Source organism: Uloborus diversus, chromosome 7 (genome assembly GCF_026930045.1).
Source record: "Uloborus diversus isolate 005 chromosome 7, Udiv.v.3.1, whole genome shotgun sequence".
In the NCBI taxonomy this organism is placed as follows: domain Eukaryota; kingdom Metazoa; phylum Arthropoda; class Arachnida; order Araneae; family Uloboridae; genus Uloborus; species Uloborus diversus.
The window spans coordinates 82,593,024-82,618,056 of NC_072737.1; the positions used below are offsets into that span (position 1 = coordinate 82,593,024).

General features: G+C 33.3%; 1 protein-coding gene across 3 annotated transcripts in view; it reads right to left on the reverse strand.

Moving 5' to 3' along the window:
• The window catches only part of LOC129225610 (nucleolysin TIAR-like), an 83,441-nt gene that overhangs the window by 40,185 nt on the left and 18,223 nt on the right, over positions 1 to 25,033 (reverse strand). For all 3 annotated transcript variants that reach the window (XM_054860076.1, XM_054860075.1, XM_054860074.1), the window contains exon 2: positions 10,683 to 10,740. In XM_054860076.1, the coding sequence (XP_054716051.1) occupies positions 10,683 to 10,740 (58 nt within the window). The remainder of the gene's footprint in view (positions 1 to 10,682; positions 10,741 to 25,033) is intronic.

The following is a 25,033-nucleotide window of genomic DNA, read 5'->3' on the forward strand; positions in this document are numbered from 1 at the left end:
CAGTACAAGATTATTCTTCGAGTTCTAATAAAAACATATAGAGAAGATTTCCCTGAAACATCAAAATTGGAACAAATATATCAGAACCTGGAGCAAGTCATATCGAGCAAGTATACCAGAACCTGGAACAAGTATATCAGAACGTGGAGCAAGCAAACCAGAACCTGGAACAAGTATATCGGAACCTGGAACAAGTGTATCGGAACCTGGAAAAGTAAATCAGAACCTAGAAAAAGTAAATATGTAATGAGGAGCGATTTTATTACTCCAAAGTTAGTTGCTGCATTGGATAGGTGTCAGTTAAGTATAAGAGATTCTGTGTTTATTCTTGAAGCTACTATTGATGCACTTGGGTGTAACATTGATGAATTTCCGATAAGTAAATCTTCAGTTCAAAAAATTCGAACCAAAAAGCGAAAGGAACGTGAGGAAAAAATAAAAATTGATTTTCAATACGAGGTACCGGATGTAGTATTTTTACATTAGAAGGGGAAACGTTGCCTGCTTTGAATGCTCAAAATCAAAAGATCGCTTACCTATAGTTATTTCATATGGATGTAAGGAACAACTCGATGCTGTGCCTAAACTGGATAATTCTACAGGAAAAGAACAGGCACAGACTATTTGGAAGGCTGTTTTAGATTGGAATCTCGAAGAATCTCTAAGTTCAAATTCTCTATTGTAATACTACAGCTTCCAATACCCGTCGTTTTAATGGTGCTTGCGCCCTTCTTGAGCAAAAATTTGATGAAATGCTTTCCTTTGATTGCCGCCATCGTATATATGAACTGCTATATTAAAGGCAGTATTCGAAGAGAAAATTAAGCAAGTCACAACAAGCTCTGATATTCCACTTCTCAGAAATCTCAGAAAGTCTTGGAAAAACATCGATCCCACTAAAATACAATGCTTTACAGGAGGTGCGGAGTTGTTCCGAACTGTACTCGAAATCGAAAATTTATTTGGCTTTTACCGTGCTGAACTACTAATGTTACGTCAAGGATGACATGCGAGAGTTGATAGAACTATCATATTTTTAAGTGGAGATACAGAAAATAAATTTGAAATAAGACCACCGGGAGCCATGCATCTAGCTCGATGGATGGCTCGAGCGATTTACTCCCTAAAACTATTACTATTTAGTTCACAACTAAAATTAGATACAAAGGAAAATGAAGCATTGTTAGATGTCTGCTTGTTTGTAGTGAAAATATACGTGAAATCATGGCTTCAATGCATTTTGGCAGTCAAAGCACCCAACAAAGATTTGTGCTTTTTGAAATCTTTGAAAGCGTGCGAAAATGTGGACCCAATTATCTCAAACTGCTCTGCAAAAATTCATCCAGCATTTATGGTATTTGTCTGACGAAATAGCAGTCTTAGCACTTTTTGATGATGAGGTAGAAGAAGAAATAAAACCAAAAATGGTGAGAATTTACGAAGAGAAGACTTCTCGACCCATGAGAAATGATACATTCCGTCGAAGAAAGATCTTTGCGGCTCATTGTATGGTAAGTTTTGCACATTGATTTTATCTAGTTTAATTAATTATTCCTTCATTACGTGCATTTGTTACCGGTTATTTTATTATTTTGCAGAGAAAACAATTTATGATTTCATATCAGCCAAAAGCCAGTCATTGTTTACCAGACTTAAAATTGATGATAGTTTTCTCAACGAGAGTCCCTCTTTATTAGTACAGTAAAAATAGGGGTCGGACCCAAGCATAAAAAAAAAGCTAAACCTGGTGCAAATTGTTTATTACCCTCCCAATAAGAACAGGTAAAAAGTCCCACTCCATTGTGAGCCGGGTTTCGGAATAGGGGGGGGGGGCATCTAAAAATTGCTGTTTTGGGTATTTTTCCGGAATTTTTAGAGTAAATTTAAAGTGAGAATATTATGTCATACTAAATTTAAAAGCACAAAATTAAAAATGTTTGCCCCCCCCCCAAGAGGGATGACATAACCCACCAATGTTACAGAGTCCCCCTATCCCCGTAAAACGAAGCAGTACCCCCGAACCCCCCTCCATACATTTTATATAGCAATATTAATTTATGCAAAGTTAAAAAATCAAGTGTGTCCATCCTCCAAGCGCGATGGTGCACGTCCTCCCAAAGCTACAGCTAACCCCCTCTGCCAAATAAAATAATACCTCACCCTCCCTTACAATTTCAAGTAGAAGTATTATTTCATGCAAATATATTATGCATTAAATCAGGACTGTCCACCCCATAAGAACAGTAGCTCACATCCTAAAACGAAATTATATACTAATAGATCCCCCCCCCCCTCTGATGGCACATTTGATTAAATGGTCAGAAATAATACGCTGAACTGTTTTTTGCTTTCAAATGATTTCTCCTAAGCTTGTAACAAAAAGTCTTCGTTCTCAAAATCTTTTTTGGAATCTAGGTCCTCAACAAAATCGTTATTGTTGCAGCTATGTCTAACACAGTTTGTGCTTATAGTTGAGCACTTCAGTCCACTTTCAGACTTTTCAAACATTCACTTTATCCAATGAACCCCTCAGAGCAAGCACAAGATTTGAGGCGCAGAAAGTCTTCTAGAGCAGATGGCTTGGTTGTGGTAACAGGACGCAGATGATATTTTTGTGGTGCTTTCTCCTTCTTTGTACCCATCAAAAATGTCACTAACTTTCCCATATTTACATCTGGCACATTTCCTTGAATCTTGCAAATCATTACCGAAAAAAACCTGCTGGAGAAAGTATTTTCCATCTATAACATAAATGACACCAGCTGTTTGATTTGTGATGGTGGATGGATCTTTTGCTTTAGGTAATAACACTTTAAAAATTCAGGATTTCTTTTCTTATAAGACCTGATTCATCGAATACTGATATAGGATCAGCGCATAACTCGTACTGAAAGTTTTTAGCAATTTGTTATTCCATCCTTACTGTACATACCATTCGGTGTAAAAGATGGTTTGGGTTAACACATCTTTACATATAGTAACTACTCTCGTAACAAAAGCTAGCGACTTAACTGCACACTTCCTTTACAAAGAAATGCCACTAAATTTTTTGCCTTCAATATCATTTTATGTTACTACCTCAACGTTAAAGGCCTCATCACAACTTGCGTTATTGTCATCGGCCGAGTCAATAACCCATAGAGAGGGAAGAAACTTCTGGTGTCTTTAAAAACGGATTGTGATCTCCAAACTGGGAGACAAAAAGATGTAAATATTTAGAATTCTACTGTTGTATTGCTCATTGCTCTCATCAAGATTTGTTCCATCGTTAGATCACTACAGGTTCTGGACCAACAAAATTTGTCACAGCGTTGGATCGTTGGATAGCTGATGTTATCAATTTTTTTTTATCGCATAATGTTCTCAAAAGTTTCAGATAGTGCTGCAAGTATATGTGCGCATATTTAGCATAGTTTACATAACCAGTTGCGTAAAGAGAGGCAGCTTGGTATTTGCAAATGATAACCCCCACCGACTTAGAGGGTGCAGAATTGCAGCATTGCCCGTCTCAGTATTGGCAATTTCGGTTTATCCCCCCTTACGGTGATGGCAAAAGATTGTAGAAAACATGAAGTAAATTAAGACGAAGGAGGGAAATTTCAGTCAATTGACTTTTTTTTTATGCTGTTTTGTTTTCGAAAGCACTCCAGCGCTCTAAACAGTTTAATAACTCCAGTCACAAATAAATTGGTCACTGCGCTCGCTTCGATTTTTTAGAATTATCCTTCTGACATTACTATATCATTGTGGGGCATTTTGTACTTCGGAAAAGTTTAAAATCAGTGAATATTTTTCGAGGACTTCACTGCAACCGTTGATTTTAGAATGCAAATTCAGCGTCCCCCCTCCCCCCAAGTGATGGCGCACCCCTTAAGTGAGACGGAGTACCCATCCAGAATTAAGGCCCTCGAAAAAGAAATACCCCTTGAGCAAACTGCATTAAAAATTCCAATGACGCAATTTGCGCCATGGACACCCCCCCCCCCCCCCAGCCTGTGCTCTCCAGTTAATTAGAAATTTTTTCTGTGAGAGTTTATTATTTTACTATTATAGAGTGGTTTCTGAGAGTTTTGAGTATTTTTTTAAGTAATAGAAATTATTTGTATTGAGGAAGAGGATTATTTCGCCCCCCCCCCCCCTTTCCCCAAAAACCCGACGCGCAAAGTGCTGGGACTTTTTACCCCTTATTGCTGGAAGGTTAAGAAATAATTTGCAACAAGTTTTAACTTTTTTTTTGGGGGGGGGGGGGGAGGATTTTTCGGTTTAGCCATCTTTTGGCCTAATTTTACTGTATACATGGGTCAAAAATATTTCATTCCTTGGTGCAAAATAGGCGGTCTCAATGATTAGAGCGGCAAACGATGCAGCTGAAAGAGCTATAAAAATGATGCCAGGACTTTCATGCTTTGCTAACGGCTGATGAGAAACAAAGAACAATATGTGTTACGTTGGGTTCAAAAGCACCGGAAGATCTATCCTGACTACAAAAGGCAAACATTGAAATGAAAATATGTACAGTAACGTTTCTTGTAGTATAATATTGCTGTAAATATCTGCTTTGAATAAATTGATGTCGCGTGTAGTAAGGAATTATACAGTTAGCAATCTTTCCACTGTAGTCGCTGTACAGGATTTCAGGTCCAACTTTGATCTCAAGTCGGCAGGGGTTCCCGTTATTTTATTGCAATAAATTTTTTTTCTCATGTTTCTGAGGTGAAATGGAAAAAATATAGTGGGTATGCGTATTTGATTTCACAAAAAAAAAAAAAAATTTTCGCCATTATATCTTGGGACACCTTAATGTACAGCCACTGTGAAACACCTCAAGTTTATCACAATAATTGAAACATTAAGAAGGTGAATTATGAGGAATTAAGAAAGATTATTTTCGGGAAATATTGCTGTATTTCAAAAAATCATTCAGATGAGCAGTATGAGCTTGATGTTCTGCCACTGAACTACTTCAAGAATCCAACCATTCAAGACCTTTTAAGTACGATTACCTACAAGCAGGGTTGCCAACATTGGAGGAACAATTTGAGGAGCATCTGTGGTTATTTTAAGGAGCAATTTAAAATTTTGCGGAGCAGTTCAGTGTTTTGTATAAAAATCAATGAAGATAATTTAAAACCTCTTATCTAAAATTGTTTTTGAGCTTTAATAATCGTTTTGAGCACTAGTTAGGAATAATAATTTTTAAATTAATACAACAGCCTTAAACAATGTTTCAATCTTTGAGTATAAGCATCTTTAATTTCTCATATTTACATGCTTGTCATGATAAAATAGCAAAATATAAGCTTGAAAACGTTCGTGCTGGAAACGCGGAGCAAAATAACTGCTTTGCGGAGCCGCGGAGTTTTGCCATTTTTGAGGAGCAACTCCGAAAAATGCGGAGCGGTTGGCATAACTGTACAAGCAATATGCGGTTGAGAATCACCCGAAAATCTTTTCACTTCAAACAACTGGATGATAACACGTACTTTGCACGAGAATACACAATGAAAAACATATTAAAATTATACTTTTTTTAGAGGTAGTGTACCGACAACAATATTGCAATATTTTATAAATGTTTGTCACGTAAAACTTTTTAAATTGAAAAAGAAAAAATATGCAAGAGTTATATGTCTACTGAGTTTTAATCAGACATTATACTAGTCGCCAATCCAAAATTCAGCACCCCCATCTCAATAACTGGTATAGATCACTTGGCAAACTACGTCTATCAACGCAATAGAATACATATGCATGCATTTCCAGTCTCCCTCTATAATAAACACCCCCATAATCTGAACACTTTTGTTCGGTCCCATGAGTGTTCAGAATAGAGAGAGTCCACTGTACTTCCTTTACTAGGTAAAAAAAAGTAAAAACAAACATTTCTTCTTGAAATCGTGATTATAGTACACTAATAACTTTGAGACAATGAGTAGAAGCAAGGACACTAAGGCAGTAATGACAACTTCCTCTTCGCCTGTAGGGTTGCTTATTTTACGTAGCATGGAACGTGAGAAAAGAAAATTCATGCTGCGTATAACAAAAATCCCTACAAGCGCATAGCAGTCTTGAAAAGTGAATCCTGATTTATTTGCTAAGGTTCGGTGCTTCGACGTTGAGGAAAAAGGATGCACAAATAAGCGGTATTGTACAATCCGGACCTCATTAATGTTTCTTTCTTTAAACAGATAGTCTGCAGAAAATGGGCAAGGAGTTACAGTGTTTCATTTTGCGAAAGAATTTATTTTTTGATTGACTGATTTATTTATTTTTTTACATTCATTCAGACAATTTTTCCTGAATTTTTTTTCGAAAGTTCGACATTTCCCTGATTTTCACCCGATCAATAAAATTCCCCGATTTTTACCTGATTAATAAAATTTCTTGACTCTTCCCTGATTTCCCGGTTCCGTAGCCACCCTGCATTTTTTTAAATAAATAAAACAACAACTTTTCTATGAACAATGCTAAGCTGTGTTTTTAGATTCGTATATTTGTAAGTTTCTTTTTGCGATGTTCCGATGCCCTGGCCATACTGCGTCTTTCGTCGGTGCTGAAGTTTTTTTGTACGCTACGGGGGAACACACTTCACTTTTTTTTTTTTTTTTTTTTGGAGGCCGTGGGAGCATTTTAATTAAATAAAACACGGGGCTTTGCATGATTCTTGTTAAGGAATAGGTTTAATGGTAAGGTTTAAAAAAAAAAAAGGCGCATAAGGCGGCAATCTTGGCGACTAAAGGTGAATGCCATAAAAAGCAAAATGCGCATTTAGCCGCTTGCGGCTAGAAAAAAAAAAACATTTCGGAATGCGTGAAAAACGGGAAAGACGCGTGAAAAAATCATGAAATGGCTAAGATACGTAAATTTTGCACTTAATCTATAAAATTTATTGAAATATGTATGCATAAGAACCCAAAATCCACGACTAATTATCAGTTTCCGTGATTTATAAGCATTTCCTGCTGAAAATAAAGATTTTTCATGACCCTTTTTGCTCAGGGTCGAAAATTATGAATTTCCATAATTTTCCAGTTGTCCGGATGCGCTGCATGAACAACGTATCACTTGTTAACGACAGCTCAAATGACAAAGAGGAAGGGGAGGCATATAGCTTTTGCCTTATCAATCTTAGGAGAGAGAGAACTCTTCTCGTCTAAAAATAATTTCATTCCACGTGTTTTCTCTTGGTATCCAATCTTGAAATACAAAGTACGTAATCCAGTTTTGCAGTTCTGCTGATTAAGCCACAATTATTACAACTTTAAATTAGTTCATGATTTTGTAATGGTCAATCATTATTGGTCTAAACTCAGTAATTAAAACCACATACAGTTGAACTCTCTTAATACAAGCACGTTTAATACGAAATCACTGTTAAAACGAAGATTTTATTCGTTTAGCTTCTTTTGTTATTTAGTGACAAAAACACTTTCACGCCGAGCAAAAGTTGGAAGTCTCGACTAAAACGAACAAAAATTTCTTACCCCCTTCAATGAAAATGTTCGTAGTTAAACATAGAGAATAACTCCCATACACGTGTTTACCTGTGAAAATTTTAATATGCTTGGACAGAAATGTCTATCTTCCAGCGTGGATTACAATCTGCCTCGCATTTTTCCCCAAAAACATTCAATTCTAACAAGTTATGAACGCACTACTACTAATTAAGATTACATTGCTTGCGTTCGACGAGCACGACCGGTTAGTTAATCACGTGACAGCTAATGATCACGTGCTCCAATCAACAGCTTAGAATAGTAACTGGTGCGGTAACCGGTTGATTTTAGAACGCTGCGGTTAGTTACCGGTTACTCACCGGTGAGGTTCGTCGAACGCAACCAATGTGTATTGCCAATTACAATTAATAGTCAGTAAATTACCGCCCAATAGCCAGGGCTAAAGCAGAAATACAAGGAATACACCGCCACACAGTGGAGTATTTGACTGAAAATCCTGGCCAAAACTAGTTTGAAATTTTCACCCTTCTGAAGGCGACATCCTTGTGTGCGTTTGTGCGCTGTACGGCGAAGCTATCCCACTTATAGACATGAAACTTGGTATACAAGTTGTCTGAAATGTCTAATGTTACAATTTGAAACTCGATTTTTAAAATTTGAATTAGAAAATGAAATATTTAATATTTTATCCACGGTTTAGACTTTTGCATGTTTACGACCGTAAAAACGATCCTAGTAAACGTAGAAAAAAACCCAATGCATCACTAGATAGGAAAAATAATTTTCTTCAAGATTATGGTTTGTTTGAAGATCTAACGTAATTAACCGAATTTCTAAGAATTTACAAAGGGAGGTCACTTTTTTCGACTTTTTTCAATTATTCAATCCATGTAAACTAAAATTCTTGCATCCAATATTCTAATAATGTTATGGCTCTGAAACTTTTTAAGGAAATAATATAAACACCTTACCTTCATTTACAGCGAAAACGGTGAAGTTATGTTCTTTCACTGATTTATAATGAATTTTTTTTCAATGAGTTGAAATAAAAATTTTCAATAATTTTCACTCGATCCGAAATGAATGCCACGGTTGGCTCTTTGCCAATAAAGCTTAGACAAGTGATTAGTAAACAGGTTCGATGCGAATTGCTGTTTTCCTTTGAAGATATGTAATTAAGTGCACTGTTCGAGGGGGGAAAAGAGCAAAAAGCGGTTAAAAAAATCCTAGTATTCTGTACAAAACACTAATTTGAAACCAAAAAAAAATAATCAATTTTATTCTTTTCGTTTGGTTTCAATTATTAAAACCCTGAGTTAATCATGCACAAAAAGAATTAAAGACAAGGGTTTCGGGGTTACAAAGAACCTTTTTTCTATTGAAAAAATAAATAAATAAATAAATGAACTAGGATATTATAACTGTAAAAACACTCGAAAATGGATATTCAAAAGCTCTTTGTTTTTGAATTGTATATATTGTACTCGTACCTTGGGTCGATCCTTAGTTTTACATCGTGTGATGTGTCCCGCTAAAAATTGTACAAACAAATTTGGAACTAAAATTTTATATAACTTTAATTTCACAATGAGTAGGTAAAATGTCTTAAATATGGATAGCTCGCTAGCGTAGGAACGTTAGGAGACAATTACAATTGTCTCCTAACGCTAGCAAGTGTGTGTGTGGGGGGGTATTTCCCCCCTTTTGCTACGTATAAGGGGGAAAGACCCCCCTCCCCCGGCACATTATTTGCAGCAATGATCTGAAAAAATATAAATATTTATTTATTTTATCTAAAATCTATCTCAATTTTAAGGAAGAGCAAATTTTCTTAGCGAGATCACAAAATAATTTAATTTATTAACTCATTAACGTACATGAGAAAATTAACATAGCTGAACGCAAACACATGTTTTAGGGGTGCAGTGAATCTCTTTAGCGATGCATAAAGGTAAGCGTTTTCGAAATTAATCGGATGATTCTCATTCCATAACTTATATCTTTACACATTGATGAAGCGGTTTCTCATAACCATGAAACTCGTGTCTGAAATTTTATTGTTGTTTGTGCGCTCAAATATGTCGATATTTTCATTCAGTAGTACTTATGATAACTTTTTTGCAAATTTATTAAATCTTCGTAGGTAAATTCAGTTTAAAATCATGACTTGTCACAAAAAGATCGGATTATGCACTTTTTTTTAAAAAAATCATTTTAAAAAAGGGCAGTTGTAGGCGGAAGATTTTTTTGCTGAAATTAGCACTAGAGACTTTGCCAAATACGATGCAACTTTCAAAACAGCCCGACCAAGCCCGACACCCATTTAAAAAGCTTTCTCTAGTTATAAATTAAGGCGAAAAGCCTTTAAAAATCTCACGTACCAAGTTTTCTTTATTTTTTTCACTAAAAGAAAATAAAAATATTTACTTTGATTTATAATTAGCACTAAGCCCTGACATTTCTTTATACCGTAAAATTAGTTTGGTTCAATTCCATTCATTTAGAAAGCCACAAAAAAATCTACATTGAAACGTAATAATTAAGCTGAAACGTAACAAAAAAGGAAAATTCTTATAGAAATCTCATCTTTCACTGAGGCTATGAGCAATTGTATGTGACTCAAGTTTCCAAAACAGGTGCCGATCGATGCACCAGTTAGTCAACTATCATGGAATAAATTTTCATAAAAATCGGGTAAATTTTTAATTTTGGACTTTTGGCCAGGATTTTCAGTCAAATACTCCACTGTGCGCCAGCTCAGTCATTTCCAGCCGAGGACTGCAGTTTCGTGCTTATTAGCACTCACTTATTACCTTGCCTCGCGTTCAATCTTCGAGTTGAACCGAACCATTGCTTCGGTCACTCGTCTGGTCTGCTAATCCTGTATTAGCTACCAGTTTGTTTCGCACTCTTGGCTTCCTTAAGAGGTTTCCCATCTCCAGCTCAGTCACTTTCCTATGCCGGGCTGTTGAGTGCTAATAAGCACGAAACTGCAGTCCTCGGCTGGAAATGACTGAGCTGGCGGTGTATTCCATGTACAATTAATAGTGTTTGTTTAAATATAAGCAAAAATTTCTTCATTCTTTTCACGATACCACGGTTGTAACGAATAACGGCTAATAAGAACGAATTCGTGGATTTTTAACATTTTGTATTAACCGAATTCAACTGTATATTTAAATTAAAACATTTATATATTTTTTAAATATATAAAATAGAACTTACTACTTGTATCTTGTTTAGGAGTGTTGCTAGGTGATGTTGCCCAATTGACTTTCATTTCCTGAAAGTAAAAATGTTTTGTCAGAACACGCAAACAACCTTTTACAAATTCACAACTATAAACAAATGCATGATACAATAATCCGACTTAGTTTATTGTGATACTTACCATCGAGTCTACAAAAATTTCTAGGACACCAATTAGCTTAAGTTATGGAACAGTAATTTATTACTCAAGTTTTGCGTATCCTGAACGCCATTTATAAATTGTACATATTAAACGAAGAGAATTCTCGGTGTACATAAAAGTAAGCATACGTTATCTTTGAGAAATCTCGCTATTTTTCACAACTTTTTTTAAACCTCTCTAAGAAACTTGACTGGTTAACGATCTTATGTTTGGAGAGAAAAAAAAAAATTGAAGATAGTTTTGAATTAAAAAAAAAAGTTTATTTGGGTTCGAAGAAGAATCTTCAATTTTTGGAAAATACGAACAAGAAAGGGAAAACTAGATAAATATTTCAAGCGAGGAATAATAATATTTTTCTGCAATACATGCGTTTTTCGCTGGATGGACTTTTTTAAAATATTATTATTATTAACTCCTGACGGCAAACTGCTTACGTGGGCCTTAAACTTTAAAAAACTACCTATTTAATAATCTCAGCGATATGAACCAAATGCAAATATTGATTTAATAATAGAACAAATGAATATGACAGACAGTCATATTATTAAACTAAAGTTAACGCACTACAAAAGAGATCTTATTCTATGTAACTATGTGTTGACGTAAAATGCTAGATATTGTCCGTTCTATAAAACAAAGACTACCACTCGGGATAGATTGCATTTTTAAAAAGGGGCGATAGGTTGAGGATGGGCACTTTCCGTTCGCACTAGGTATCTCAAACTTTTTCAAACGCTACTTTTGAAGAACTACTGAACGCGTTACTTAGCATTTCTTACTTCCGGGTTTCCCTCCCTATTTTGATAAAATCAGAGCAGACCTGACGCATGCGCAAAATTGGCGCTAGGTCTCAGCGAAGGGAAGCAGGCAGTATTTAGATGTGATGCTGAAATGAGATTGTAAACCAAACCATCTCGAAAGCAAAATCCTAAGTTCAAATTGAAATAATTATATCATGATTGAACACAATGCATTATACCTGAAAGTACAGTGGCGATAGCTATATCGCTCGAAGCCATTTTAAACAAAAAAGTTTACTCTTATTCTTTTCTTAACTCTGGTTTAATAGATAATAACGTTATTTAAATAGAACAAATATAAGGTTCTTCTTTCAAATATTTTAATTTAAAACATATGTTTGATTTAGTGAAGAACGGAGCAGAGGTAGGAGGTAAAAGTCTACTACTAACAGAAATATTAAGTATAATATGGGGGACTATTATGATAAACAGATTTTTTTTTAAAAATATATTATTTTATGACTTCCATCAACCCTTTACGCGAATCCAAACACAGAACGACGATGGAAAGAAACTAAGAAAAGAATTTACACACACTTCAAATTACATGTAACTGATGTTTTACACTCTTTATTTTTACTTACCTGTGAGAGAATATCTTTTAATATCTACTAGTAGGGAACATAGCTATGTTATTCATTATCCCACTAACATTTAGTTTAAGCCAATAGAGGAATTTTCCTTAAATTACGGAGCCCCTAAAGCCAAATCTCCCAGCCTAGTATTCATTTGGAAACCTTTTCCTTTCTTACTAAATTAATACATAGCAGATTGTGTTGAAAAATAAATTTAAAAAAAAAAATGCGGCAAAAAGAAGATTCAAAATGAAATCAAACCTGTTTCAGCAGCGTAAGCATTCAGGCAGGCCCAACAACAGCAGCAAATAATGGAATGCTGAAATAATCTCACAAGATAACTAATAATGTCTAACATTTTTATGCAAAAATATACGCATTCCCATTTTTTAATTTTAAAAGTTATTAAAGGAAATAAACGATTGTAACAGTTAGAGTAACGGTTTTGTTTTAAGACTAAAAAAAGGATTTGAAAGAATTCTAAATAGCAAGCTACTTTATAAATAAGGAAAGCAAAAATAGCACTGCTTATCGAATATTATTTAAAAAAATTTAAATAAAGAGGAAATGAGTAAAAAGTTGTGAAAAGGATGCATTTAAACCTTACGTTTTTGAAATCTACAAACTTGTTAATCCCAATAATTGGACGTGTCCATTCGTATTTCTTCCTGAAAGGAAGAGGTTACCATTAGTTAGTTTAATTCTCATTTCTATTCATACTAGTCCAAAATAAATGAAAGAAGAGATACGGAGGACCCCTACTTACCATATCCTTTTTGAAAATTAAGGCCCATTTAATATGTACAAAAATATTTTAAGACATCTTATTAAAATATTTTGGGAAAACTAGTAAACATAAGAAAAAATTATATTTTTACCGTCTTAGAGTATAAATAGTCTTGACTGATACCTAACTTTTAATAAAACAGTATGTATGAATGTATATACGCGTCAGTGTTATTAATATTGGCTACAAGTTGATAATCGTTTCTAAAAGATAAACCTGACAATTGTTTTTGTTGCATAAAATGGTTTAGGACATTTTTAGACATAAATAAAATTAAAAGCATACACGCATGCCTAATCAAGAAACGGCCATAAAAATTGCGCTGATTAGTAGCGCGGCAAATATGGGGGGAAAAATCAATTTATAAAATTTTCAAACAAACAAGCTAGCGAATGGCAGGGTAGAAAAAATAAGCGAGAGCAAACGAGATTTTAAACATAGAATAAAAATTTTAACAAGAGACAACAGGAATAACAATGAACTTGCGCAGTTTTTTTGCTTTTCAAAACATACCTTTCAAAATTCGTGCATTGTGCGGCCAAACCGTAAAAAGTGGCAAATAAGCAACAACTCCCATCCCTTAAATAAGGTAAGTATTTAAAAACCAAAAAAAAAAAAAAAAAAAAAAACCATATCTGAAGCAGTATTAACTAGAAAATAAAAAAGAATCTTTGTATGTAAACCATAATAAGAAGCTACAGAAGTTTCCACATACAACTACATATAACTTAATTTTTTGAATAAGCTTAAAATACAGTGCAACCTTGAATCTCTTGGGATGGTAAAATTTTTTCGAGATAAGAGTTTTCGAGTTATCAAGGTTTTTAAAAAATTACACTAGTAGCTCTCACATTTACACACACGTACGGTATATTCATTTATATATGTACTATCGGACCACTTCAAATTACGATCAATAAAGTAGTCTTCAATATTTCACTAGATTTGAAATTTTCTAATTGTCGAAAGTGCACAGGATGAGATTTTGAAATGAACAACAATTTCAACTTGGTTTTTTCACCTAAAACTTTAAAAATTCTAATTTTATCTTTAACCAGTAACCTCACATTCAAAAAGTTCTCAGCAGCTATTTTATAGGAGTTAAAAAACTGAATGATGAAAATGAGGAACGCATTTTCCGTTTTTGCTTGAAAACTGACGGACGAAAAATCGAACCCCTTTCTTCAAAATGGACAACATGTTAGAGAGAAATGAACAAAGATTCTAAACTCTGGGGAAAAACACAGCACCTCCTTCATACCAACACTCCCCTATTATCTTGCCCCAATCCCCTATTCACAAAATTTCCAAGAAAAGGGACGAAAAACGTTAAGCAATTGTCCCTGGAACTGGTTTTACTACAAAAACTGCCAAGGCAAAACGACAATTGAAACTTGCTTCTGTGCAAACATCTCGACATATCAAGGGTTTCAAAAAATAAAATTTCGAGATAACTATGGAAAATAAATAGGGGTTTCTATAGAAAACGCTGGGGAACTCCAGACATCAAGGGTTTCGAGGTAAGGAGGTTCGAGATATCAAGGTTTGACTGTAGTGGGGAATAAAATACTTGATCAAACAATGAAACTTTTATGTAATTAAAAAAACTAAAAAAAACACGCTTTCGTAGCAAAATGAACTAAAAAGTGAAAAAATAATCTTTGGATGATAGTAGTTGAATAATCACTTAATTTTAATGTAATACAAAAAACCGTGGGGGTGCTGTCTATTTACATTTTTGCATAGACAACAAATGGAAGAAAATCTTTTATACTCATGAAATTTTCACAAAAAAAGCGATCTCGGGAGGCATTCGAAACGTGGTCTCTCGAACTCCAAAAAGAGCAACTGTACCCCATTAAAGTGTAATAGCTGAGCTCTAAAAACATTAAACTTCGCTGATAAATTGCCTGTGGAGTAATTGTCTAATCCATCTCAGTCATCGATGTATGTGTGCAGAAATCATATCTATATTACTTTGAAAATTTCAGATGCATTTGGATAAAAGTTTTGTTCAACAATAGTCTGATCAGCAATGAATTTCCGATTGAAGGCTCACCTAAATTTTGGCATTAAATTAGTTAAAAACAATTATATTTCGTGTTCTAATTACCTTGGAACATTGGAACAAATTTTGTCGGATTCAGAAAAATTAAAGGTTTTTTGTAGATATTTTTAAATAATGTTTGCGAGCATTTTTGAATGTATTTTTTCAAATTTTTCCTTTTTCACATTGTTGGATTTATGCCAAAATATTGATTAAAATTGGAGGAAAACTAACAATTAAAAGAGTTAATTAATTTGATTATAGAATATTGCATTGTCATCGGGGTCTGGGGTCGCGTGCCAAATTTCAAAAGAATCCGATCGCAGGGAGTGGGCGAAATTTGAGCTGCAAGATTCTGTTACAAGATACATACATACATGCAGGTGAAGCTAATAAAAGCGTGTTAAAAATGAAGTGGGGTGGCTTCCTGTTTACAAGTTCATTCAGCGTCAACGCTAGCTAGAGATGATAAATTTAAGGCAACTAGTATACCTACCCCCCCCCGCCCCCCAAAAAAAAACTATTTTTTAACATTAAATTTAATTGTTTAGTCGATTATTTCATTCCTATTATTTTAAGTTCATTCAAAAATTAAGGTATACTTAGTTGTTGGACATTCTGTAGCTGCTGATTATACTTACATTCGAAGATTTTTTTTTATATTTTTCAGCTCATATTGCTACAAAAAAATATTTTTTTATTTTTTAAAGCGATTATTTATTTATTTATTTAATTTATTGTTTATGCTTCACTTGTTTTATGAAAAACATATTTTACTTAAGCCGAATTACAGAAGATCTAATTCATGAAAGACTGTAAAAGGGCTCGAGGCAACCTTCAAAAAACTGGGACCTCTCGATTACTATGAAAAAAAACGTTAACACCGGTCAGTCGCATTTCGAGGGACTATCAGTAAATTAGCGACTGTTCCCATTAAGGGGGGTCCGGGACACAAAAATCCTCAAATTTTGCAAATTTTTTTTTATAATTTGAAAAATTGCTCCGTTTTTTTTCTGCTTAAGAGGACGTTTGAATCTTGTTTCTACCTTAAATAGAACGAAAGTTATAGTTATTTTTGTTGCATGCATCTAACGAATGTGTACATAACTTTAAAACTTTAAGCGCGTTTTTTCTCCATGATGCAATTTTTTCCCGATTTCCTGCATTCAAACTCTTATAAGTCAGGAACCGATAGAGATAAAGTAATGAAACTTGGAGCATATCTTTTTCAAGCAATTTACTTTAATTTTTATTCGGCGAATTTGAAAGAAACGTTTACTGCAAAAATTATGATTTTTTTAAAAAAAAAGTATCTTCGAATTTTTCGAAATTTTTCTTCAAATATTTTTTTATTTTTTATTGAATCAATATTTTTAAAATCGCCGAATAAAAATTAAAGCTTAGATATTTGTGCATACTTTTTTGAAAAAAAAATTGAAAATTGACCAACAATATTTTTGAGTTATAGCAATTTAAAGCAACCCCATTTTTTTGAAAAAAAACTAATTAAATTTAAATAAGAAAATAATTTTTTTTTCATATTTATGTTATGATTTTGCTTATTAAATAAATGATGAATCAGTTCAAAAAATTTCAAAACTCTAAAGTACATAATAAAAATTTTTTCAAAATGTGTCCCCGGACCCCCTTAAGGGCACATTAGTGTACCTTTTTTTTTTTCTTCTTTCTTTGCAGTCCTGGGTCATTCCGTGTCAAATCAACACAGTGATCAGACCTCACCCTCTCAGATTTTGATGAAATTTGGTACAGAGTTTGTCTTTATGTAGACATAATAAAATATAAAAAATTTTTTGAAAAATATGAAACTGTTTTGAAAATATAGCGCTGTAAAACTACCAAAAAGGGGTCGAAAAACGTGAAAGAACCAATTTTCAAAATGACCTATAATCTTTTCTAATTAAGATAGAGAGTTGAAACAAGTTTCATTTGAGAGCATTTTTAATGACCTTTTCAATGATATGCAACATGATTAGGTCTAAGAACAAAATATTTTAGTTAAATTTGAATTAAATTTTAAACTTTAAATTTCTCAAAATGCGCGTCTTTAATTTTTTTCAAAATTTTTTAAAAAAATGCTTATACACTACTCAAATGGCTGTAGAAGTTTCAAGATGGGCTTATAATGGGTTCATGTTTAAAAAAATCATTGAATAAACAACTGTTGGATCAACAACACAATTATAACATATAATATAACATAGTTTTAGTGTTAATAAAATATTTATGCATAAAAAATAAATAAATTATTATAAATGTTTATTCAGTGCTGACTAAAATGCCTGAATGATTTTGAAAGTGGGCTTATAAGTGGTTCATATTAAAATAAATCATTGAATAAAGCAGTGATAGCACAAAATAGGTATTAGATGACATGCTATAGGCTCTAAGAAATAGAAGGAAAAAATTAATAAAGCCTATTGTAATTATTTTTCTAGCAAATAATTTATTTTGTATTAATTTTAAATATAATTATGACCACAGCATACCTTTACTTGAAAGTTTTGAATATTTCAATAACTTGTAGAGTTTCAATTTCTGGCAGTGTGTATGCTCTACCTGTTGGAGTCATTGGGTTTACTTTACATAATATTTGAGTGACTGATACCCATAGTGTATCTGGCTGTGTTGGAAAAGAAAAAGAAGATGAAGGTCCTGCTGGATGAAGGAAAGTTACTTTGACTTCATCAGTATCTTCATTTTTCTCAAGCACATATGCAAGCCGCCAGTTATGTTCATATATTACACATACATAACCTTGTATTTCTGAAAGTTTGAGCCTATCTTCTGAAGAACTTACTCTCTCAATAACAAATTCTGCTGAATGAGAAAATGTTTTGACTTTGACTTTTGATGTACTAGATGCTACGGGAATAAATCCATGTAACTTCTGTGTTCCTTTAATGGTTATTGACTTATTGAAACGATTTGCAAGGAATTTTTCAGTGTTCATGCATTCATTTGGAGTGACATAAACGAAATTGACAGGTGGAACATTTTGTACAGCCCATTCATACAATTGTACTGGTGTTGTAATTTGATTATCATAAGGTCTCTGTAGGCTTGCCTTTGCTGCTAACCTCTTTACTGTACCACCAATACCATCACATGGTCCCTTACCATGTGCAGTGGCTGAAAAGTGCCACTCAGCTTCTATATTAAAATCCTCTTTGTGGAAACACAGGTTGGAAAAAGTTCTTCTTGTTTTTGTACTGAGCTGCTGAACCGTCTGAAAAGTAAAAAATCTTCCTAATCTTGTCATCAAATTTTCCTTTCAGAAAATCAATCAACTTTTTCTGAAAGCAATACACTGCCACTGTATTATGTTCTAAACATTCAGTTATAACAACTAAACTCATGTGTTCAAGTTTTCCTGCACTAATATAATAAATTATGAATGGGTGAATTGTGGTTTGTTCACTTGCTCAGTGGTAACTTTGAGCTTCATCTTGTAGGACAAATTTATAGTTTTCAGAAAAGTCGCATATTACTATAAATTCTGCATCTACTAATTTACTCTTAATTTCATTCAAAAATGAACTTTGCTGCTTTGCAATAAAATCATGCCGAGCAAGAACAAAAAGCTTTTCACAAAATAAATCTGTGAAGTCTTGCAGATTTCTCTTTAGTTTCCAGGTTGCCACGATCAACTGATATCCATTGACGAAAAGTTATTTTTTCCTTCATGTTTTCATCAAACGAATATTCCAGCATGTCTTTGATTTCTTTAGTTCCTGGACAAAAAGAGCATTTTCCCAAATAACATTCTATCGATGCAGGATTACATATAGTAATTTTAGCTATGCAATGTTTATAAGTCTTCAGCTTACCATCAGTTAACAAATCAAATTTTGCATTCTCAATCATCAGCTTTACGTTTTGTTGGGGGTGCATACACAAACCGTATGAGTTCCACTTTGGCCAGCAAGTACACAATTTTTCGGCCTTAGTTCAGCAAATTTGGAGAAACTTATCTTAAAGTTCGGATATTTATCTTCATAAGATCTATACGCCTCCATCAAATTACAGAGAATCAACCGTTTGGATATTTTTATTTTATCCCCATTTTCGGTGCGAATAGATATACAATCTTTCATTCCTGGTAATATTCTACTAATTTCCACTTTCGTAGAAAGCTCTTATATGATCTGCAATTTTAGGAGGAAGACTTTTCCCTGATTTTTGATTCGGGCTGGCCAGGATACCTTTATCTTGTAAGAGTTTTTTTGATTTTCTTACCATGTAATTAGGAGCATTGAATTCCTGCATAATTTTTCGTATACTCCATGACTCAGGCAGGCAGGTAAGTATCATCAATTTGTTAACATTAGAAGAAGAATTTGTGAATTTAGTTTTCAAATTATTTAAAAGTGTTTCTTCAGCTGTTTCAGGCTCACTCTCAGAAGATGTTTCAATATTAGTAAACAGTTTGCATTTTAATGCAGTACTAATCTTTTTCATCTTATTTGCTGAATAACCTTTGTTTTCTGATTTCCTTTTATCAATCGGAGACTCTCCCAATTCTTGTAAAGACACATTTAAGGTTTCAACAATTTCTGACTTAGGGGCAAAATTTGGATCACAACTTTCAGGACATCCACTGTCTTCAATATGCTGGCTTGAGTCTTCATTTTTCCTTAAAAGAGACAATTCTTTCCTGCAAGTATGGCAAATTTTAGCATTTTCTGGAACTCCACTCAAGTATTCTGTCATCCAGCCTGCAACTTCACGTAATTTCTTTTTGTCTCTAACGCAGTGATTATCCTTTTTAAATGGATTAAAACACTGTGCAGTCCAGTATCTTTGATCAGCCATAGCTTACATTTTACATAATAATTTACATTTTACCCTATATTTACAAAAACTTAATACTTAAACAACTTTTGTGATTACTAAATACATTAAATCTGGTATGTACAAAATAATAAGAATATGAAAATAATAAGAATTTTAAATTAAAATTTCCTTGTATTCACTATAATACTGCAGTTAACAAAAACTCAATATATTCCCTATCTCTTTAACACACTCCAATAAAACACACATCTGACTTGGGGCTGATCAGAATTGACACTGAGCTTAAAACAAGGAACTCTGGTGATATACAAAATCTATCCAGACATGCACATTATAATGAAGCCCATATGTCAGACCTACATATGCCAGATGTAGCTTAATATAAACAAAGTTCTATTCCTTCTTGCTTGGTTATGCCTAATGAAACCTTATGGAGATCTGGTAACTAAATTTATTACTTTTTTCATCTTTCTTTCTCAACTATGTGAGGTCATCTTAATGACTACCAAATAGCTCACACACTCCCCCCCCCCCTTTTTAAATCTAGCAAGTTAACCATTCAAATAATTGATAACTTGGTTTTAATCAGTTGTATATATATTTTTTTAAATAATAAGCAAGCATGCCTCAAAATTAATTCCATTACATTTCATAAGGTTTATTAATATTTAAAAAAATTTAAAAGCATAAAAAATACTAGAACAAAATATTTATTGTCTAAATTTCTTACATTAATTTATTTTAAAAAATGAAGTAATGATAGATTTAAAATTTTAGGTTATGCGACTGACAAACTTTTACCCACATTTACCAGTTCAAGTATGTTTCAACAGGCAGTCCTGCCATTTAAGGAAGGTCGGGGTGGGGTGATATTCCTGAAATAGGAAGATTAACCAACTTACATGAAAATGGATGTGGTTTTTTGCTGTTTCTTGGTGTAATTTACATTGAGTATCAAAATGAAGAACCTGACAAGTAACTAAATAAAAAAAATACAATTAAATGGACTGCAAAAACTCTTAGAATCAGCTACTTGGCATTTAACTAGCAAGTAAAACGAATTAGTTTCATCCCTTTAATAAATATTTTCTGGTACTAAAACCATACTATATTATACGGTGTAATTGTGATGTAGATCCAGCAGCGGTTTATTCAAATATTTTTTTCAACATGAACCCATTGTAAGCCCATCTTGAAACTTCTACAGCCATTTGAGTAGTGTATAAGCATTTTTAAAAAAAATTTTTGAAAGAAATTGAGGACGCGCATTTTGAGAAATTCAAATTTTAAATTTTAATTCAAATTTAATTAAAATAATTTTTTTTTTCAAACCTAACCATGTTGTCTATCATTGAAAAAGTCATTAAAAGTGCTGTCAGATGAAACTCACCACAACTCTTTATCTTAATTAGAAAAGATTCTAGGTCATTTTGAAAATTGAGTCTTTCACGTTTTTTGACCCCTTTTTGGTAGCTTTACAGCGCTGTATCTTCAAAACCGTTTCATATTTTTCAAAAAATAAATTATATTTTATTATGTCTACATTAACACTACCTCTGTACCAAATTTCATCAAAATCTGAGAGGGTGAGGTAAAATTTTGTCAAAAATTGTGTTGATTTGATGTGGAATGACCCTCCTTCCATCACCTTTTAAGATATTGTAGTTGTGCTAAACGAGAAAATCCAGGGCTCCCAACACATTTTAGCTTCAGAAAAGGGTAAAAGAGGACCATTTTCAATCAAAAAGGGGACTAAAGAGGACCAGTTAGGATCAAAAAGAGGACCTTGGGAGGACCACTCAGAGTTAAATCCATGGAAGCACCAAAAGGCAAATTAGTTGCCAGCTGCTAAATTCGTGAAGATAATTCGTTAATTAACTATAATAATGAGAGATACAATTCTTTTATCACCTGTGAAACTGATCTCTTTATCCACTGATAGAGTGCATAACATTGGGGGGGGGGGCACTTAGTTCAGCATTTAAAGCAGCCTCTTTAGAACTAAATAGGCATAATGATACATTTTGACTTGAACCAGGGATGCTGGTAGTCTCACTAAAGGATAGGTGATGCTGCTCAGCATCTTTAATTAGTTTTAAATTATTTTTATGTTTTTCTGTCTTTTAATGCTTCTTAATATAGTGTTATCACACACCAAACAAAAAACTTTATTCTCTTGTTGTTTTCCCCAGTCTTTAATTTTGTTCCCATTGTCATCAGTTTCATCTAACTATTTGTTGAGAAATTTGCACTTCCTCATGACTTACACTGAAATCTAAGAAATATTGTTTTGATTTTCAACAAAGTTACAACTGAGTTTATAGTAAAATTATTTTATATTTTAAATTTAATCTCTTATCACAGGGTTCATACCCTTTAGGGAGAAAAAAATTTAAGCACTTTTCCAAGAGTAAAAAAATATTTTTCAAGGTACTACCCTAAATTTGCACTATATACATGCAGATTTCATTTAATGCTAACATATAAATAAAAGAAAGTAATATAAAAAGTATAGGAAAACAAACTGCTTTTTCTACAAGAGACACTTTGATAAAAGATCTACTGTATTGAAAGTTTTCCTAAAAATGTCTGAAATACTTAATCACAAAGAGAAGCAGATCACATGAGGCTTAGTTTTGCAATTTTCATATTCAAAGTATATTTTCAAGAATCATAAAACTTAGATTTAAAAAAAAACTCCATGATTGCAAGGCCATCAGTGCTTTGAACTTTTATGGGGGGGGGGGACTAATTCCCCTCTTTAGCAGGCATCATGACAATGAAAAAAAAATGTACAAAAATTCACCTTTATAAAATTTTATAATTCAACTTTGTTTTAAATACAAACACTAAGTTAAAATGTTATGCACTCAATTGTTTACATTTAATATCCCCCCCCCCTATTAAAACAGTAATAACCGAAAATAAGCTAATAATAATTAAAATTAAGTTTGCAAGTTAAGGTTGAAAAACTAAAAATTTGAATTTGAAAAAATATATCAATTTTTTTAATTATTTAAATAAAAATTAAAAGGAGTTAATCTAATGCAGCATGTCAAAACAACTTCAAATTGCCAAATATATAAAAATATTTACTAGATGCAAAACGATTGAAAGCTCAGATAAGCAAATTTTCACGAACCAAGTTCAATTTTGGCATATTTCCCATAAAATTAATTTGTTTATTTTCTACTAAATTAAACATAAGACATGCTAATCTCAGATAGCAAGTGGGAAAATAACAATCGATTGGGCAAAATATTTTAATATTTTCATGATGCAAAAAGATTGAAATTTCAAACACTAAAACTCATTTTTCGCGAAGTCCGAGTAAGTTCAATGTTGCCATGATTTCCAAAATAATTACTTTGTTAATTATTGAAATTAAACGAAAAATAAGTTAATCTAAAATAGTATACGTCAAAATAACTTCCTATTGTCATAAACATCAAAATATTTACAAGATGCAAAAGGATTGAAATTTCCAACGCGAGAAGCAGTTTTCCGCGAAGTTCGAGTAAGTTCAATGTTGTCATGGTTTCCAAACTAATTCCTTCGTTAATTATTGAAATTAAATGAGAAATAAGCTAATGTAAGGTAGCACATGTCAAAATAACTTCCAATTGTAAAAAACATCAAAATATTTACAAGATGCAAAAGGATTGAAACCTCAAACACGAAAGCAATTTTTCGCGATACTGCATATCGAACCTACGTTGAGAAAATTGCACTGATGAAATATTTTCAAAAGAATTACAAGCAAAAGTATGCTTTAGATTGCTTGTAATGATTTTTTAAAAGAATTCAAGCAATAAAGATACTTTTTATACTTTTTCAAGGCTTTCAAGCACTTGGAAAATAAACTTTTTTTTTTCATGAACTTTTCAAGGCGTAAAATTTACGAGCATATGCACCTGTAAAAAAAAAATGGCGCATACGCCACGAGATTACTTCCGAATTTATTTGCAAAAGGGGGTGGTTCATAGCAGCGTTACTATTACAGTCAACGATTGACATAAGTCCCAAGGGACCGGCTAAAACGTTCCGAGTTATGGGAAGTTTCCACAACAGTCTCAAGAGCTTGGGGTCCAATGAAAACTTTGAGATAAAGGAATATTCGAGTTTCGAGATGGGAAAGTTCGTTCGTTATTGCAATCGTAAGGCTGAAATTCCGAGAAATATCGGTAGCACCCTGCTTCGCGATTCGACGTCATAACTCCTCCCAAAACCTCTTTTTTATGAATTTCCATGCTGCAGCGGTTGAAGAAGGAGTAATGACGTCAATCTAAAGCGAAATAATACGGGAAAGTCAGGTTAAGGCGCCGCGGACGCGTGTTTGGGTGTACAGTATCTTTTAACACAATGGAAAACTTTTAAAATCTGATATTTAAGTAAAAACAATATAAAAGCGGACTAATCGGACCAAAATGTTAAAAAGCGGTCTAAAACGGACTTAACCCGAAAAAGCGGACTTTGGCGGGAAAAGCGGACCATTTGGGAGCCCTGGAAAATCATTCAATTGCAACATCCCCTTAGAAGCTGATTTATGCTAAAAAGTTAATTATTGAATATTCATCGGCTTTTGGTATGTGGGAAAATTTCAAACATGAACGTCTGGTATAAATGAGTAAATATTCCGTTCCAGTCAAAAATTGAGGTATGAAATAAAAGCTTTTTTTTAAATTAAATTTTTATGCTATTTAATCAACGAAAACGGCCACGAAACGTTTCCAGAAGGTATGGGCAAGTGTACATACTCAATGCATACTACATAAAATTTAAAAAACAAAAATCCAAACCCACGCCTGTATTTATTTTACTGTACCTTAATTTTTTGAATCCAGGGGAGCAATTGTCCTCTTAAATCTTCTAAAATAACAGACCTGATTAACGGAAGTTGAATGTTTTTTTACATTATTTTTTACTTTCAACTATTGTGTGTGGAGAGGGGCGTGCATAGCAATTTTGGGGCGCGTCACAAATGACTTTTACGGGCCCCCATCCATACTGTTTAACCCTACGTCTCTACGTATACTTCACCTCTGATTTTAAAAATCTCGGGCTAACAAGTCACCCTTCTCCCCCCCCCGTACACGCCTCTGTGTGTAATGTCATTTCTAATTTCTATCCTCCCCCCCCC